This window comes from Pongo abelii, chromosome 13 (assembly GCF_028885655.2).
Source record: "Pongo abelii isolate AG06213 chromosome 13, NHGRI_mPonAbe1-v2.0_pri, whole genome shotgun sequence".
In the NCBI taxonomy this organism is placed as follows: Eukaryota; Metazoa; Chordata; class Mammalia; order Primates; family Hominidae; genus Pongo; species Pongo abelii.
This window is the reverse complement of record NC_071998.2, coordinates 50,051,461-50,070,198: the sequence shown is the minus strand read 5'-3', so window position 1 is coordinate 50,070,198 and position 18,738 is coordinate 50,051,461. Positions and strand designations below refer to the sequence as shown.

Sequence of the window (18,738 nt, the reverse complement as noted above, 5' to 3'; positions counted from 1 at the left end):
TTTTAGTCTCATCTAGCTCATGGTTTCCACATCCTGGGATGGGGATGGAGAAATAGTGTGCACACAGGCTAGGTTATTACCATTCAAGGATGTTAATTTTGCCTGAAGTGCATCTCAGACTTCTAGGACCACCTGATCTACACTTTCTTTGATTCCATAGTATGTAATAAAACACTTTTCATCCATCTTGAAATGCTTTTCCATAGGGGTAAGGTTAACAGTTTATTTTTAAATGTTTATTGTTTATATAAATAATTCTTGGACAGTTCTGGAATAAAGTCTGAAAAGCCTTACATACGTAACAGATATACAGAATACGAACTTTCAATTGCCTTGTGAATTTTTTGTTGGAGTAAATGGACGTGCAGTACCAATACTATCACCTGGTGTTTAATGTTTTCAGATTATAGCACATTATGATTAAAAAGGTCTAATTATCTGGTCCACCCACTAACTTTGTAATGAAGAAATCTAGGCTCAGAGTGTTGGCATGAATTTCTACCCCATGCAACCAGCTAGTCACAGAACTGGGACTTGGATTCGGGTTTCCTGGCTCCTCAGTCCAGTACTTGTCCGAACGTTGCTACTATCTTATCTCTGTAACGTGTATTTTAAGTCATGGCCCATATAATATTTTTTTAAAATTATAGTACAAGAAAATTTATAACATTAAAGATATACCAAATATATTTTAATTTTCTGACGATTCAGAGGGTATTTTAGGGATCTTACAAATCCCTGGTGACATTTTTTTGTTACTGATTATCAATGTATTATAGGTATACAGATTACTAGATTAAAAACAAAAGTTAAATGAACAGAATACCACATCAAAGAGCATGCCATTTCCACATGAATAGATCTAATAGGAATAAGCCTCAAAGTGTCCTCAGACAGCTGGGTAAAATATACTTCTTTACATGATAAAACTATCTGTAGCCACAGACCTATTGCTAATGCAAGCATCTTAGAAGCAGAGATATATGATAAAGTGGATTATCAATATAATGTGAGCCAACAACGTTTTATTCTCATTCTCTTCTCAAAGCATTATTTGCATATGGGAAGTAAAATATTCTGACAATAATAATAATAATAATGATACTTTCAATGCTGAGTCATTACCAATGACCTGTATATAAACTGAAAGGCACCTAAAAAGAGGGAATGGAGTATTTATTACGTAATTAACTTTGCTCAGAATCCAAGCTATAAAAGACCACTATTCATTGGGTACGGAAGATTTCCTTTTGAACTGTCTCATGATAATCAAGAAGGACATTGTTGGTTCTACTTGAATTTCAAGTCAGGAATGTTCTTTACTGCTGAAGCAAGCATTTCTATTTCAGAAACGCTTCATGGGCCTTCAGATGGTTAGCTAAATATACTTAGCATTCGAGGATGTGTGCATTTCCCAACAATTGCATTAGACGATGCTTACATAGGCCCACACTAAAATGCTACTCTATTTTAACAGAGTCATAAAACCTTTAAATATGATACTTCCTTTTGTGGGATTAGGAAAAATTTTAAGTGAGTTGATTTTTTAAGCACTTGCAGATGAAGAAAGAAAATAATTATCTTTTAAAAATTATTAGGGCTATAATCATATTTCTCCAAATTTACATAACTGATTCACAAATACCATACACATCTGTTACTTGGTATGACTTAATGATAGCTATGTATATCCAAATAAAACATAACTTAAAAAATAAGGCATTAATTTTTCCCATTTCAAATAATCACAAAATGTCATGTGATATGGTCTAGAAATATACCTGTCAACAATCACTTGTTTTTTGACCTACTCCCATAGTAGTATGTGACCACCTAAATAAATATTTCCCAGAAAACAATTAGAATTATACTACTGCTTTTTATTATCGAATTCTCTTCTGGAAAAAAGTGCAGTGTACAGACAGCAGAGGACACCAGCTCCTGCTTGGACTCAAACAGGGACTATGATTACTCATGGGGCAGGTGGGTACTTCATGCTTCCTGCCCTTATCTCTTACATGGAGAGAGGTAATAAAATACAACGAGTTCCTTAAGATACATGCTTATAGATACAGATCGCAATGGAAGATTCAAATCATCAAATGAGAGGAGATTTTGGCTCTCAACACTTGCTTTTTCAGCTATTTTACAGCACGGATAATTGAATGATGGCAGTGTTCACGAAAAAAAATAATGATGGATATTTCCTTCATTCTTTATAACTCTAAAATAGGATAGGCAATTTAATGCGTTATGGTTATGAACTTCTTTCATTTGTCCTTTATTTTCTCAACCCTCTCTTAACGCTGGAATAAAATGAAATGGAGCCTTTTAAAAACAAGCTTTTCAAAGGAGAAGAGTTTTGAAGGAGTTTCTTTTTTTAAGAGTCAAGATAAGAGGTTATGGTGGAAAAATGCAATTCCAGGGACAGAAGAGCAAGGGAGTGAGGGTGAAAATAATTAATATACACCCCCTAGAAGGGAGCGAGATGGGTAGGAAAAAGAGTGAATGGAAATGAGATTATCAGATTAAGCATGTAAGCAAGAATCAAAATGAAGATACTCTTTTTAGATTCTGAAGGCCAAGGTTAGGGGCAGGGAGAGAAGCTATCTTGTAGTAGAAGGATGAGATCAACTTCACAGTAGCATTTCAAAATATAACACACCACAAGGAGAATGAGAACATGGATTAAAGTTCTGTGAAAATACAATTTGGATTGGAAAAAAATAAAAATCTATATAAAGGGAAGTAATTTCGAATTTAGTCATCTTAAATGTTTAAGAAAGCATATTATATGCTACTTTTTATAAGTTCATATTTATATTATAATTATATTCTTAAGACAGAAAGAATTTATAAGAACAATTACTAATGTCCTCTATCTAACTGACTGGCCAGTGACCTAGGGGAAAAAAATCTTATTAGAGATTAGATGTTAGAGGCAGAAATAAAATTGAAAGAGTGGCATATCAGAAAAATGTGGGTAGATATAGATTATTTGCATCCTAATTGTAGTCAAAGACACTACTCAAATCAACACATGGGCATAATAAGACTGAGATTATATTTTTTTAAAAAGGAAAATGGTACCTTGGCATCCCTTTTTGGACACATACACAAATTCATCAGTGAAGATGTGGAATAAGAATTAGAAGAAAATTGGGAGACGATTCATTCTCCATCCCTCTCTTTTTTTTTCCCTTCCTTAATCCTTAATTTGTATCTGCTTTTGCTAAATTTTGAGAAATAGCTACAGGGAGCTATCTCAACACTTGTGCAAATTAGATTTATGATATGTACACAAATTGCAAAATCGTGATAGTGTTTCAAAAAACACATTGAAATCGAGCAATTATCTAAAACAATCAAATGAAAGCTTGCATGGAATTATTTGCTTGTGAATGCACTAATGCCTCAATTGTTATGAAAAGTGCTTATCTGCATAAAGCAGCTCAGAAGATTGGAGGCCGGAATAGATGCATGTTGGACAACAGAAGTCTATACCAAAACTGAATTAAGATTCCAAATAGTACAGTCTTTACATTTTGATCTTACTGTAATGTAAATACTTTTCCAAAAATAATTGAAATGGCACTGAAGTATTTCTACTAAAATCAACCACCTAAGGACAGCAGAATAATGATCAAGTCTTCAAAACTAAGGCAGCCTCCAAAATTACAACAGAAATATTGGGCAAACCTACCTTTTATAAAGAAGAATAGCAATGACAATGCAGATGATAAAGACCACTGCAAGGACAGGACCTACAACCCAGATCAAGCCTTCTTCTTCATCCGTGATTGGCTGTGGATCCAGATCCATTGACACCACGGGGTCGGAGTAAGGGCTGGTTGCATACATCTTCTGAGGAAAAGCAGAGTCTATTTCAGTTATAAAATAATGACTTTCTAGAGAAGTACCTTTAACATTAGAAGAAGCAAAAAATCCAGGAAATAGGGGATTTAATGATAAGTGTGTGATGCAATATTAGCAAAATAGAGGGGAGGGGAGAGGAGAATAAAGAAAAGAAAGGACGGAAGATGTTTTGTAATACAAATTTCCTTATAGAGTGAAATATTTTATAATAAAATCATTTTGATAGTACAAATTACTTCATAGACACTTTTTATTGGGCTCTCTATATGGCGTATTAAATGATCCTGTGAAGCATAAAGTACCAGTAATTAACCAGTTGCAAAATGTTTAATGAACATTTACAATGTGCCAAGGTGTTAGGTGCTATGTGAAAATCAAGAGAAAAATTAGAGTTCCAGCCCTCAAGGCATTATCATACAGTTAAGGAGACCAAAGTACATATTTACAATGCAAAATAAGTCAGTATTTAATTAAATGTGAATGTCGGTAGTCGTTAGTACTACTGTGCTTCTTAGTGCTTGGTACTACTTAATACTACTGCATATTAGTTAGGAAATGGAGGCCAAACAATGAACAAATAAAGTCTACACTTTCAAAAGAGAATTCCACAGTTCAAATTACAGATGCGAGATGTACAGAATTGATGATATGGCTTTATAAAATATACAATTTTTAGAACTTAAAAGAATTCAGCAGTTCTCACTTAGTTTTATTACAGTTATTGCTCAGAGATTGGTATGTTTGTTCTCAGTAGACAACTGATGTTATACTTTTTAAGAATACAGTTACTTGGAGAAGAAATGGACTAAATATCGATGATTTTTATTTCTATGATATCCTATCCCATTTAGTTCTGTCCTATTTTAGCCTATATTAGGAAAACATCTTCTTGGCTCTACCTGCCCCCTTCAAGGCCCTATCTTCTACTTTCCAATCCAACAGAAACTAATCCATATCCACTAACTGCCCTGCTTCTACCACTCACTCCTCATCTCTTCTCACTCCAAACCACCATTGGTCCTATTTTTTTTTTTCATTTGCCAAATCTAATTGCCTTTATTTACTCTCTACCTTTCTAGACAATTTTTCCAGATTTGCCTTCTTTAAAACTTTTATCTCTGGCTCTCTTAATTTTGTACTAAACCAGTCCCATCCTCATCTTTCCAACTGCTCATGACCTGCTGAGTTAATTGCCTCTGATTCCATCCTATAGACAAAGATTCTTTTTTATTAAAAAAATGTTTTTATAGAGATGGGGTCTCACCATGTTTCCCAAGCTGGTCTCGAACTCCTGTTCTCAAACAATCCTCCAGCCTTGGCCTCCCAAAGTTCTGAGATTATAGGTGTGAGCCACTGTGGCTGGCCCTGAACCCATATTCTTAAGTTCTATTCTCTACTAGCATCTCTTGTCCTCTCTTATCTGGCAAGGTCAGCCCAAGCTTTAACTATCAACCTCCATGCAGAATATGTCTCTAATGTTCCTAAACTCAGATACTCTATGAAATCCCAGATCTTCATTTCCAATCATTTCTAGAGACCCCTACATATATGTTCAAATTAGTATGAGTTTCTTAATTTTTCCCAGATACTCCTTCCCTTCCTCCTGACTTCCCAAATTCTCTCATCCTCTCAGTATCTAAGAATGGATACTGATTTTACCTTATAGAAAAAAGGAATAGAATGGAAACACTGATATTAGCTTATCAGCGTCCCCCAGGTCTGTCTGCTCTCCTTCCAGTATCACGAGTGCCACTTTTCTTTAGGCCCTTACTTATGTGCTCCTAACCATACCAAGAGTTTCTTCCTTCCTCTAATAGTCTTCACTGCTGCTAGAGGTATCATCCTAAACTGCAACTATAAAGCCTTCAAGAGGCTCTCTCTTGATTCCTAAATAAAACGTAGATAACTTAGCATGGTTCTCAAGGGCATCCACAATTTTACTTTAAACTTGCTTATGACACACAACACATTGCATCACAGTGGGCTTCTTGCTACTACTCCCTAAATGCTCTATTCTTGCTCCTCAACTCCCTCACAAGTTCCACAACATTTAGCTCCTGAAATTGAACAACTCTCCAGGCCCCCACTTGAATACTGCCTCCAATGAAACCACCTCTTTTTAATTGACTGGCAGTGATCGGTCATTCCCCTCTACTAAAAAAAACAAAACAGATAAAAAATAATACAGCTAAATTTTTATTTAGTCCTTGTTTTTTTAAATGGTACTCACCAAACTGTATTTTGGCTTTTTATTTGTATATATACTTCATTTTCTTTGGTGAAACTACAAACTCCTAGAAGGTAGGGATTTATATATTATTTGTGTTTATATGCTTAAAGCAGCTAGCACTGAACGTTGTACTTAGTGGGTTCTCAGCAAATCTTGGCTGAATAAGACAAAAAATGTTCATCTTTTCAAATGGCTGAAATTGTCAAGACATAAGTATATATACTCACTTTTCATGATTGGTACATATATTTAAATGTTTTAACCTGCATCTTTAAAAAATTTAGTTTATGGCATCTATTCTGAATTTAAGCACAATGAGCTTGGCCATCAAACAGGAGAACAGATGTTCCACTGAATGCTTGTATACTATTCTTCTGTCTCATTTTCGTCATTGTGCCCAGGAAAGAGACTGACTAGATTTGCAGATTTTCTAACGCATTACAAGAAGTTGAAAACTCAGTATATATGTCCAAGCTTCTCAGAGGCAGCAAAAAAAAAAAAAGATGTGTATGGTATAAGGATTGACACAAAGGACTTGGCAAAGAACTATATATCTAAAAAACATGATTTTTTTATATAATTGTTTTGGTTTATACTTTACCCACTCCATTTTGTAGGTGATGCTAAAATAGTTTCATAGACAGAACTAGATAATACTGTCTCATTTGAAATTCTTTACCAAGAACCTTTAAGATAATAATCACGGTCCACTGAGATGGAAGTCCAAGCACAGGTTTTCCCAAAGAACATAGACTTCCAACCCATTCAAGAAACAGAGACATATGAAAATGAAAAGAAAACAAAGTCATAAAATGATACCAGCCTCAGGAAAAATATAATTTCTTGTGCGTGGGAATAAGATAAGAGATTAAATTTTGGATAATTCCAAACCAGTTATCTGACATTCTTAATATGAGAGAAAGGATTAGGGGATAGCTTGTGTCTTTGAGAGGGAGGGAAAAGTATTTTCTCTTTGCAAATTACCAGTCTACCCTTGGAACATTGTTATATTCTGTTATGGGAAATTTGAGGCTTACACAAAGGCTTTATTACTGCAAAATGACTCTAGCTGGATACAAGTCTCTTCTAGGCCTGAAAATATTTATGATATATAATATATTTGAAAGCAATGCTGAGAAAGATGATAGAATAAAGGGGCAACTTCATTAACAAATTTGGAAAAAATTCTTAATTCCGTAATTAATAAACAGATGACATACTAAAGAAAGGAGCAGACTCTTTATCAGTTGTGACACATTTAAAACACTAGCGAAAGACATCAGAAACCACAGTGTGTAGTTCAGTGGTTCAGTCTGCAGGATCGAATGAGATTTCTCTTCTTTGCTAGATTCTCTGATCTACCTCAATGCTCTAAGTGTGCTTTTTGAAATGTTCCTAGAGCTATTAAAAGAAATTTCCTCTCAAATATTTAAAAGTCATTTTTGAATAAAAGAAAAAGATGATTTCTTAACATTCCATTCCCTTGATGTTCTGCCTTAAAACCTTCAACTAGAAAGAGAAAGCGTATCTGTACATTAAAATTCCAGGAAGGCCATCACTTTGTTTTCAAATGACATTCTGAGCACAAAGGTAAACCAGGCAGAGAGGCTGCCTTTGTGTTTTGATTTTCCACGGGGGAATTCTTTCAGTCACTTGAAGAGAGGCCCCACTGTACACACTAACACCTGATGTGGAGAAATCTTTGATACATCGTGAGCTGCTTCTATATGAGAAATGACTGGCTCAACTGGGTTGCCACACCTGTCATATTTAGACCCGGATTAGAAAACCAAGTTTATAATATGTATATTAAATGTTCATGTGTACTGCCACTTCAAAATTCACCCCCTTCCTACCTACAATATCGCTCCCTCTTTTTTTTTAAACATTCAAAGTAACTGAAGCATAAAATGACATATAAGCAAGATGGATTACATAAAAGAAGAAAACTCATTATTTAGAATACCTTAGGAATTCTCTCTTTTATTAAATTATTTTCTAACTTTCTTGGCTTTTCACTGATACAGTCACTCATAAATTTCTAGAATTAAAGAGGCTGCTGTATTTGCCTCTTTCTAGGCAGACCTTCCTCATGAATCCAGGTAGAGGCACTGTGGTCTCACTTGGCAGATATAGGAGAATAAATACAATCACCCCTGAAGTCAGTATTTTCAGAAATAAGCCATGTTGAATGGCCGAGCTTGTGAGTTCCCATTGCAATCACAGGGGCTAATGTCAATCAGGTATTATGCAATGGTCTCCTTTTTTTGACAACAGTCACTTTGAAAGGATGAGGGAAGGAGATTGTGAGCAATGATGGCTCTAACACCATGATATTTGTGTTACATCAGAAGGTATCAAGAACCATGTCCTATCGATCTGGAACTTCATAAACTAGAGGGCCACCTAAATTTCCTTCATCAGAGACACAGTCTCATTTGTAATGCAGTCTCAAGGGGCATATTCAGCAATGTTCAAAGAGTAGGCAGCCTGTTATTACACTTAAGTTAATAACAGTTCATGAGAAATAATGAGGATGGATATACCTACAAATCCCCAAATAACCACATTCCAGTGAAAATGTATAAGCATACCACAGGAAACAGATGCCATCACAATTAACTTACAGACTCTGCATGTTCCATTACTGCTAACACAAAGAAGACATATTCTTGACCACTTTGGAGTTGCTTGTTTGTAAATCCACCATAATGCTTGTCATCCCCCAGGGTGAACTCAGTGGGAAGGACATCAAAGTGAGCGGCAATATATGGCTTTAATTCAACTTCTCTCCCATAACGGATGCTTCTGCGCTTCCTAGATATTTCCTTAAGCAGCTTTAGGAAAAAAGTGGGAAACAGAAAAAGAACTGTAAATAATAACCCAACTTATTGATAATTTAATGAGAGAAATTAATTCAGAACTGGGAACAACCCAAATGCAATTTGTTCACATTTCATATAGCACATCAGCATCACTAAATCTCAGTTCTCTCAATATTTCAAATGCTTCTCTTCCTGTTAAGGTAGAGGTAAGACACTGGACTGCTATGACAAGGTCTAGGCTATAAACACAGGGCAATTAGATCCTTTACTGTGGCGCATTTCATTTCCTACACTAATGAAATTCTCTCAAAGTGCATCATAACTTGTCTGAGGAAAAAAGTCAGCTTGATTCATAAAAGCCTTGTCTTGTAGGAGATTTATTAAACAAGTAGTAACCTCAGACAAAGCCATCTAAATCTTTCAATATAGCCACATTTTAGAAGAGGTTAGTGCCACTTTAGACTGTTTTTAGTAATGAGATAACTTATATGATACAAATTCCCTCAAATCAGCAGAAGCAGAATCCAATAAACAATTTTTAATATACACATATTAAATAGACATTGTTACTCACTTACCAATTTCTGACTTGACTTAGCTCCCTGGTTAGGCAATTAGGGTGCACTTCCTTACACTTTATCATGGAGTCAACTTTTTCTAGAATTGACCTCTCTTGGGAGTGTGTATATATTGCCAGATAATATAGGCAAGGTAGATGAAAATTAATTTTAGTACTGCCCTGAAGAAAACACACATGCACATGTATATACAGATGCTTCATGTATTTCTAAAGAAAAGAGGTAGAATTTATTTTTGGATATCTGTTGTTTTTCATTGACTCCTTTATTACGAGAAAATCATACTAACAGTGGTTATGAACACTGATTTCAAAGTTATCTTTAACTTCTCCAATAAAATTGGTATTTCACAGGGTTTAACAAGGGAAAGGTCTGTATTAGTCTGGGATGCCTGTTGATGTAAGCAACAATCTTTTTGCCAGTTTCTTGGAAAGAATTTTTATTTTATTTATTTTAATATCTATGTATTAATAGAAAAGTCTATGTATTTGAGGACAAACTGGAAAAAGGAATGAACCTTGTCTTCACCTTGATAAACAAAATTAAGATACTTATGGAAACAGTGCAGCAAAACTATTTACTAGCCCTGTTTTTGTAAATAGAAATGATCTAGTAAAAACCAAACTGTGATCTCTACTTAGTAGAATGAGAGCCTGGCATGATCAAGGCTAGGCTTCTGTGATAAAATGGCTTCAGACTGTATATATGATAAACACTGAATCCTTCCATTAGGAATCTGATGGTACGTTACAGTCCCTTCTACACTAGGAGTAGTAAATGTGTTCAGCTGGTTCAAAATTGTATCCTAAAAATGTAAAAAACCAGTCTTTCAGTTATAGAAAAATTTTTGCCGACATTATTTTTCAATAATATTTAATTTATAACGTGCTAAAATTTTCTGTAAATTTGAGTTTATTGATGCAATTAAAATTACATGAAATGTAAGCTGTTTTAGGAAAACCACGGTAGATTGGGCATCACTTGTTTAGCAAATTTGGACCATCCCACAATAAATTCAGTTATGCTGATCAATTATGCACCAGTTGGCCAGTAAAAACACAAGGCCAGAAAGTTAGCACTATCTTTTAATCTTGTTGTCAATTTAGCTTTACTTATAATAATGATAATTATAACAATAATAGTTTTCATTTATTAAGCAATTACTGAGTGCCAGACACTGTTCTGGGGATCCTAAACATGCATTAGCTCCAATTTACTCCTCATAATAACCCTATAAGGATGGCTAATATTATCCTCATTTTATAAATGAGGAAACTGAGGCACAATAGAAAGTCTCAATATATAATTAGACTCAATTAGTGAAATAAAATGAAATTCCATGTTAGAGATTTTTTCAACTATAATGTAATTTACTTAATGATTACACAATATCATAAGGAAATATAAATACAATGTTTAAGCTCTGATACTCTAAATTGTTCTGTGTATTTATACATATAATTTTTTGTATCTGCTTACATCAAGACAGATGAATGTGTTATTTCTTTTTTCTTGATTCTTTTCATATGCTAATTTTAAAAAATCTGACACCAAATATTTAATGTAGTATTATAATTGAAGCATCATTACACAGGTTATTGTTGATATGTAGTAAAGGACAGTAGCCTATTACACCAAGAAGGAAAATGCACTGCAGAGGTGCTGAACAGCTTTTTGAAGTTGGGTAATCAAAAACATTTATCATGAGTTGTTTATGTGACTGTGTCCCCTCGTCTACTTCACTGATCAAACCCTACCTTGATTTTATTCATATTGTAGATGTAGTTAATAGTCGTAATTCATCCATATCACTGTCATTCCCACAAGCACTTTCTGCTAGGGTTTCTTTAGAAGACTTACAGGAAGTAATTCAGAATAAAATATCTGAGCTTTTGGGTATTCTTAGACCCAATGCAGTCATTCATTAAAGTCAAACCTGGAACATCACTCTGCCCCCTTAGGTTGCTCTAATCTCTGCAGGATGCTTCCTGTGTTACATGTTAAATGGTTCAAATGGGCTCAGATGACACCAAAGTTAGCCAACATGTTGCAGTTACACCCACAAATGACTACACTATTTTACAACAAGCCTTTGAAGTACAATGCAGTGAAAAGCTCATGATCTATTACATGACCTGCTCTGAATTAAATATCACTAACATTTTGGGAGTCATTCTGCCCCAAATTCATTTTGACTATCAATGTCTGCTCTGCCCAGTTTGACCTTGACAATAGGAGTTTCAGTTTATAAATTTATCATGTGGAGAGCATCCCTGCAACAAAGGATAAATGAACTCAGAAGATAATTTTGAGAGTAATACTGTTTGGAAAGCCTCCTTCAATTTTTTATGGGCCTAGATATGAGGATACGTGTGGAAATCCCCTTAGGCCACCATTCTATTCAATGATATGGTTCCAACAATTTGAATTATAGGCCTTTCTGAAAAATTACTTGATCAAATACATTTAAGAGAGGAACACTGCTTTGTCAAACCTGGCAGTATCAAGATATAGATAAAATTACTACAGTGCTTTTATTATCCACGGTAGAAAAAAAAAAGAAAAACCCTCTGTAGGGATCAAAAACTGGATGAGTAAGCATAAAGTGAGGCCATAGCCTACTTTCATTTGTTCCCCTCCACCATGGTTACAAGATGTACTGGAGGTAATTCCAGAAGATATATCAAGGGCTTTAGTTCTTTATCAGAAATAATTTTCATTTTCCAGTCAATGCATATCTTATTTCTTCCACCATTAATTCTACAATGTGGTCTCAATTATATCAGTAAGAAAAGTGGGAAACAACGCATCCCGACCCAAAAATTTTGAATAAAATGTTCTGTATCAAACCATTATACAGATTAATGCACCACAACTTGGATGATTAAAATGACCCTTTCTTATGGGAATCAGCAGCAGAGACCCATAGAATTTAATTGCAAGAAAGTTCAAAGTCATATAGCCCTATACTTTAATCCATTAGTGTTGCTGTGCATTTTGGAGGTTAAAACCTGGCTATAAAAGAGAATCACTTTCTATTACTTACTACCAAATGGCTTTACTTCTAAGGAAAGCTTATTATTTAAAACTATTTGATGTCATTCTGGCTTGGATCTCAGTGCCTTAAAAACTTTTTTTTTAATAGGTAGAACAATTCATAGATTCTACAAGTTGCCTTTGCATTTTAAATTCCATTTCAACTTAAACGGGATGATGACACTTCTGTAGTTCAGCTGAGAACCAATTAAGATAGTAAAGAATCGATCAAGATTAACTGATTAGTCAGTTGCAAGTAAAATCATGTTTGGCTTCAAAAATGCTTAGAAAAGACCAGCTGATCATTCTGCATTTTCAGTTAAAGGATTACTGTTTTCTAAATATCATAGAATAATGATTTTGTTCCTTCACCATCAACACAAAACAATTAAATTACAACATATCTAAATTACTTGATGACATTATTGAAATAATGTCTCATTTTACACAGCTCCAATGATCATCTAATCACTAGTGACACAAAAGCATAGGCCTAACCTTGAACTCATCTCCTCGTCTGAACTTGATCAAATTTAATTCAGATAAATGAAGCCAGTGATCATAAATCCCACTTCTAGAGATGACACATGTCTGCCAAAACAAGCTAACAACCTTTCTGGTCAGATCACAGTCTCCTTTGTGCAGACATAAATATGAAATAAACATCACCTCTCTGTAATGTAGGTAGGGAATTTATTCTTTTCCTTGCTCTGTTTGTACTAATTTGAGGTAGAAGAAATACCTAGAAATAAAAGGTTGTACTACAAGATGTGGCCTATGCTATAAATAATCCCAATAAATTAAAATCTCATATTTGCCAAATGGGGACATTATGGTTATTTGCCTTATGAACTGATTGAAAACAGCATCATGTTAAAATAACAAAGGCTCTTCTGTATTTTAAAATGTGAATTCTACTCATTAACTTGCGGTGGTCCTCTGGGGATCTAGCTCAACACTTCTGGATCATATTTTCTTATCTAAATAGAAGTATGTAGTAATTATGCCTTGTTCTTCATGTTATGCATTACCTTTCAAAAATGTCCTTATACAAGAAGAGTACCAATTATATTGCACCTGCTGTTGCAAGATTTTGGAAATCCACATTATATATTTAGTATTTGTTGTTTCTTATAGTATATATTTTGCTTTGCTCACAATTTTGTGATTTGTTTTCTCTATAGTTAAATGCATTTTCGACTCTGAAAACCTACAGAATATAGAATAAGGCAAACATTTGGTAATCAACAGAATTCTGTGAGAAACTGGTGAAGACCATATAGTAGGTCAAATGAACTCTGCTGCAAATTGCAATTTGGTGTTTGTAACAGCCTCAGCAACTGTTGCACTAATGAAGGGGACCTTGGGATTTATATCAATGGTGATTAAGTCTTTGCTGACAATTCACTTCACCTTCCACACCTCTACATCATGTTTTACAAGGGGCAAGGGGCAAAATATTAAGGCCAACAAAGATTAGACAGGTTGTAAGCTTTACTGCAGCTTAATGTTTTTTAATTAAAGCCAAAGGATCTTTTTTGGGATCCCCAGGGGTTAGCATGCCCATAGCACTGAACCATTCAACCAGCTAGGTATGGAGAAGCCAGCACCCAGATTAGATCCTGAAAGGCCTCCAAGGGAGGGGGTGGATATGCAGCAAATTAAATAACTAATGAAAGACATAGCCAACAATGACATAGTTACCTCATCTAATTCCATTTCATCTGGACTCTCCCATGGCTTGATAAATTTCCCACGAGATTTCTTCAAAGGCACAATTATTATGTAGTAACCTCTGCACAAGAATGAATAGATAAAAGTTAGGTTAGTTCAAAGGAGGAAAACGCGGATATACCCTTAAATCTTCCACAGACCAATCAGGCTGAAGGCAAATTATGGATATGGGGTGACTTGTCCATTTCTCACATCAATGACAAATAACCACCTGTTTGTTCAATTTTAAAAACAACACGGGAAGACATTTATGTGTGATTGCAATGATCCTGTATGGTAATATCATCATGGTTGACTGCTCTTTATTAGGTATCATAAATGGAGCAGGCATAGTTTGTTAGGGCCCTGGTGCTGGACACATACAAGGCTAGAATACTGCAATCTACCACCACAAGCTGCTGAACCAAGTATTTTCTATGACATTAATTTATAAGAAGATGTTTTTAAAAGGAGGATGTATAAGAAAAATTGTACTCTTAGCCCACATAAATATCCAGTAGTACTGTTGTTTATACAAACCTAAAATGCTTCTTTATTTGAATTAAAAATTTTTAAGTAACAAAAATTAGGTATAACTGCACAGAGTAAGACATTAAAAATTCCCTTCTTTTTCTATCCATCAAATTGCAAACCTCGAGGTAAGCACCGCAGAAAATTGGAGAAAACCACGACTTAAGGGCCTTCAAAATAGCTATCAATATAATGACATCTATATGAAAAGACAAAAGTAACTGAATACTTACACTGAGAACAGTCAACTAAAATTTAAGGAATGTATAAAGGCACCCATCCACAAATAGGTATGGGTTATTTGTAAAGCTGTTTTGTCACTTCAGTCTAGTATATACTCTGCTTTCATATTCCTGTTTAGGGATTCTGCTCATACTGATCTTTAGTAGGAACTATACAAGGACTTTGAACATACTGTATAATAATAACATATTAATCACTTCCTACTTCTCAGGTATTATAGTAAATGCATAATCTGGTTTTGTCCTCCTATAGAGAAATTCTTTGAGCAAAGCCTAAGTATAGCCTATAAGGCTACAAGGATTGGTCACAGGCAAAAAGACAGATCTGTAGACATTAAATAATTGTCAAATTAAAACAGATAGTAATGGGACGCAAAGCTACATTTATCTTAATGGTGGCAGTGGTCTGTCTCTTTTTCTTATTTACTGTATGTATCATAAAGTATTTTCTAAGGACTCCATACACTTCGTGGAGATTTACTGTGAAAATGAAAACACACACACACGGACCTAAACATACCCCCATACCTTTAAAAGAGGAGGCCACCACACAGGACAAAGAAACAAAGAGTAAGGACACTCCCATCCCTGTGTCACACTGAATCACAGAGACCAATCACAGAGACCACAGAGGCCAGCAAGGCCTCTTTCTATTCATCTCAAAGCAAAACCTGTAATAAACTCAGTAAACTCTCTGTGATTAAGAACTCTGTTTCCATTAAGAGTCTAGAGCAAAGCTGTTCAGTATGGTATCCACTAGCCCCTAGGGGCCATCGGGCACTGCCAATGTGACTAGCCCAAACTGAGACGCACTGAAATGTAAAAGCCATATTGCATTTCAAAGACTTAGCATTAAAAAGAGTGTGAAATATCTCAGTAATAATTTTTAAAATAATGATATTATAAAATAATCTGGATATATTAGGTTAAATAAGTTATTAAAATTAATTTCACCTGCTTTTAATTTTTTCACTGTTGCTACTAGAAAACTTAAAATGTCACATGTGACTTTCATTATATTTGTTGGACAGCACTGCTCTAGAGCATTCTGGTGAAGAATATGGCACTTGGAGATATGTCTGGCTGGGAGTTTGGGCTGATCTTGGGCTTAGACCCCAGAATCTGTTATATATTCTGAAATATGTGAGTAAAAAATACCAGGCTGTGATATGGGGGGAAATAAACCAAAGGTGCTCAGCACAGTGTGTGTGGCATGTAGCAGTAAACAGATACCAGCTGCTACTAGCTAGTATGAACATCACAGGTCAGAGAGATGCATCTGAACTATCTCATTCAGTAAGATTCCATGAAATTCTGTGAGCTGCAGGTTAAAGAGCTTGTCAAACTTCTTTTCCCCTAATTGAGAATTCAACTCAAACCAGACAATTATACCACAATACTTTCTCCATGATGCCCTGAGCAACTAATCAACAGATACACAGGATTACACCAGCTAGCCATTCATTTTCTTTACTACAAATAATCATAATGATCAAGGAGGATGAGGAGAAGGCAGAGGCTCTTCTGTGTGTGACAGAGACCAATATCTTTTATTTTATGATCCAGAGTAAGCTTCCCCCTCTTCCTGTCCTCCCACCATCTGAAGGATTTGCCAAACAAGTCCATCATGTTAAATGAGCATGGAGGAGAATGACAGAGGCTGCAACTGAGCGTACAAAATCACGCTGCAGATGTGTTTGATAAACACACTTGTCAAGGAACCTCTTGCTTTTCACTACCAACTGCACAAAGTCAGAAGAGCTCTACACATAAAGCAATGATATTGCATATTATCAGAGCGTTACCATTGTCCTCCTTCACAATCTTGTAAATCAAGGTTAAGATGATGAGTTTCATTAATTTTTTCTTCTGCTTTCATACTTTGAGTTGCCATTCTTGTACATGAAAAAAAAATCCATTCTTTCTTTGGCAGCACTCCCCCACTATTCATTTTACTTGTGGCTGGGATAAGAATTGAACAGCCTCCCCCACAGCAATTAATTAACGGTGCGGCCAGATATCCACAACCTTTTTTCTCCACTGATCTCTAAAGCATTCATCTAGGGCAGTCAAAGTGAAGCTTGCTTCAAAGCAGCTCTTGCACATTGAAAGAAATAGGGCAGCGGCAATTTGAAATTCTGTATTATTCAAAGCCTCACCTCAGTCTAAATCCACACATTTCAACTGTGCTCTCTGCAATTATGGCTTTGTAAACATCAACTTCCTTGCCTTACCCGCAACCTGTCTCTCCCCCGAGGGTACTGCTTCCTTTGCAGCCTTCTCATATGGCAGCTGTGGATTTATCCCTCCTCCCCTGCCCATGAACCTCAGAGTCAGGGTTTGGGGTTTCTTTCCTGGCTTCCCGTCGCTTCCTGCAGGTATTTTTCTTCCACCCTCTTGCTTTTGTAGTAACAAACCCCTTCTTTTTTGAAGTTCATGCAATCCAGCTATATTATATCTTCTCTGGCTGATTTTTGCCATCTAGTACCTCCCCCAGCATCTCTTTTCTCTCAGGGAAGATTCTTTTGCGGGGTTCACAGTCTTCTTTTTTCTCCAAACTCTGTCATCATCCTGGGTGATTTCAACCTTCATAGGTCTGGCCCATGTACCACTGAAGCTCTCAGATTCTTCAATTCTCCCTTTCCAAAGCCCGTCTCCTCCACTCTACCTTAGCTGAAATCTACACTTGCCATTCTCTGTGCCAGAATCCAGGGAGCTGAACACAGTTTGAGAAATAAAGCACAAGGCAGAATAATGCCATAAATTCAGAATCAGCAAACCCAGTTAGGCCTTCAACACGGCCTGGCAATCTTACCACTATCTAGTTTCCTAATAACTTCTCCAATTGCCTAGTCCTTCCATTTTCCACAGTAACGTTTTCACTTTCTCCTCTAGCTTGAAACCTTGGGCGTTCAAACCTCCCCACTAGAAGATGGCCTCATCTCTTATATACAGAGAAAATGCAAAGATTCAGACAAGAATTCCCTCATCATCTGTCTACCAAACTATAAGCCTATCTAGATCTGTAAACAAACCATACATTTTCTTTTGGTAAAGTAGAAGGGCTGGCCCTACTTTTGAAGGCCATTAACTATTTCTTGAATTGTTTTCCATCTTCTCACTTTCTTAGGAAGTTTACCATACATTGTCCTCCTTCTCTCTCATATATATCCACTTCTCCTTCCCCATTCGATCTCATCACTTAGGTTTCAACCATGTACAAATATGTGTCATAGAGAGAACAAAATAAACCACATCCCACTCTAGTCACCTCTCTTTCTCCCACTCCTGACTGCCAAAATTCTGCAAATAGCTGTGTGTTCCTGCTGCTCCCACTGCCTCACTTTCCCTTCACTTCTCGGCTGACTAGGCTTTAGCGCCTGCCTCCCCACTCCACCTCACTGCCATTGCCAGGGTGCTCATGATCTCCAGGGTATTACATCAAAAGGGGAGTTTTTGATACTCTTCTGTCCTTCTTGCCCTCTTAGCAGATCTTTTAAGATGTTAACACTCTCCATGAAACATTCTGAGCCCTTTCTCTGTGACATTCTTCTGTTATTTCTATGTATATCTCTTTCCACACTAACCTCATTTCCTTAGCAGAATTTATCATCTGCGGCCCAGCTACAACGGTGACATTCCTCAAGGCTCTGGCCAAGAACTTCTATCCAGACCCTATTTTCATCCTAGATCTCATTCCAGCTCAG

At 35.9% G+C, this 18,738-nt stretch overlaps 1 protein-coding gene across 32 annotated transcripts in view; it reads right to left on the bottom strand.

Moving 5' to 3' along the window:
* Window positions 1-18,738, bottom strand: part of PTPRD (protein tyrosine phosphatase receptor type D) — a 2,309,169-nt gene that overhangs the window by 142,129 nt on the left and 2,148,302 nt on the right. For 24 of the 32 annotated variants that reach the window (XM_054519902.2, XM_054519905.2, XM_054519904.2 and 21 more), the window contains 3 exons: window positions 14,250-14,340; window positions 8,734-8,943; window positions 3,704-3,864 (listed from right to left, as the gene is read on the bottom strand). In XM_054519902.2, coding sequence (XP_054375877.1) covers window positions 3,704-3,864; window positions 8,734-8,943; window positions 14,250-14,340 — 462 coding nt within the window. The remainder of the gene's footprint in view (window positions 1-3,703; window positions 3,865-8,733; window positions 8,944-14,249; window positions 14,341-18,738) is intronic. The other 8 variants (XM_054519906.2, XM_054519907.2, XM_054519915.2 and 5 more) reach the window with 1 other exon arrangement.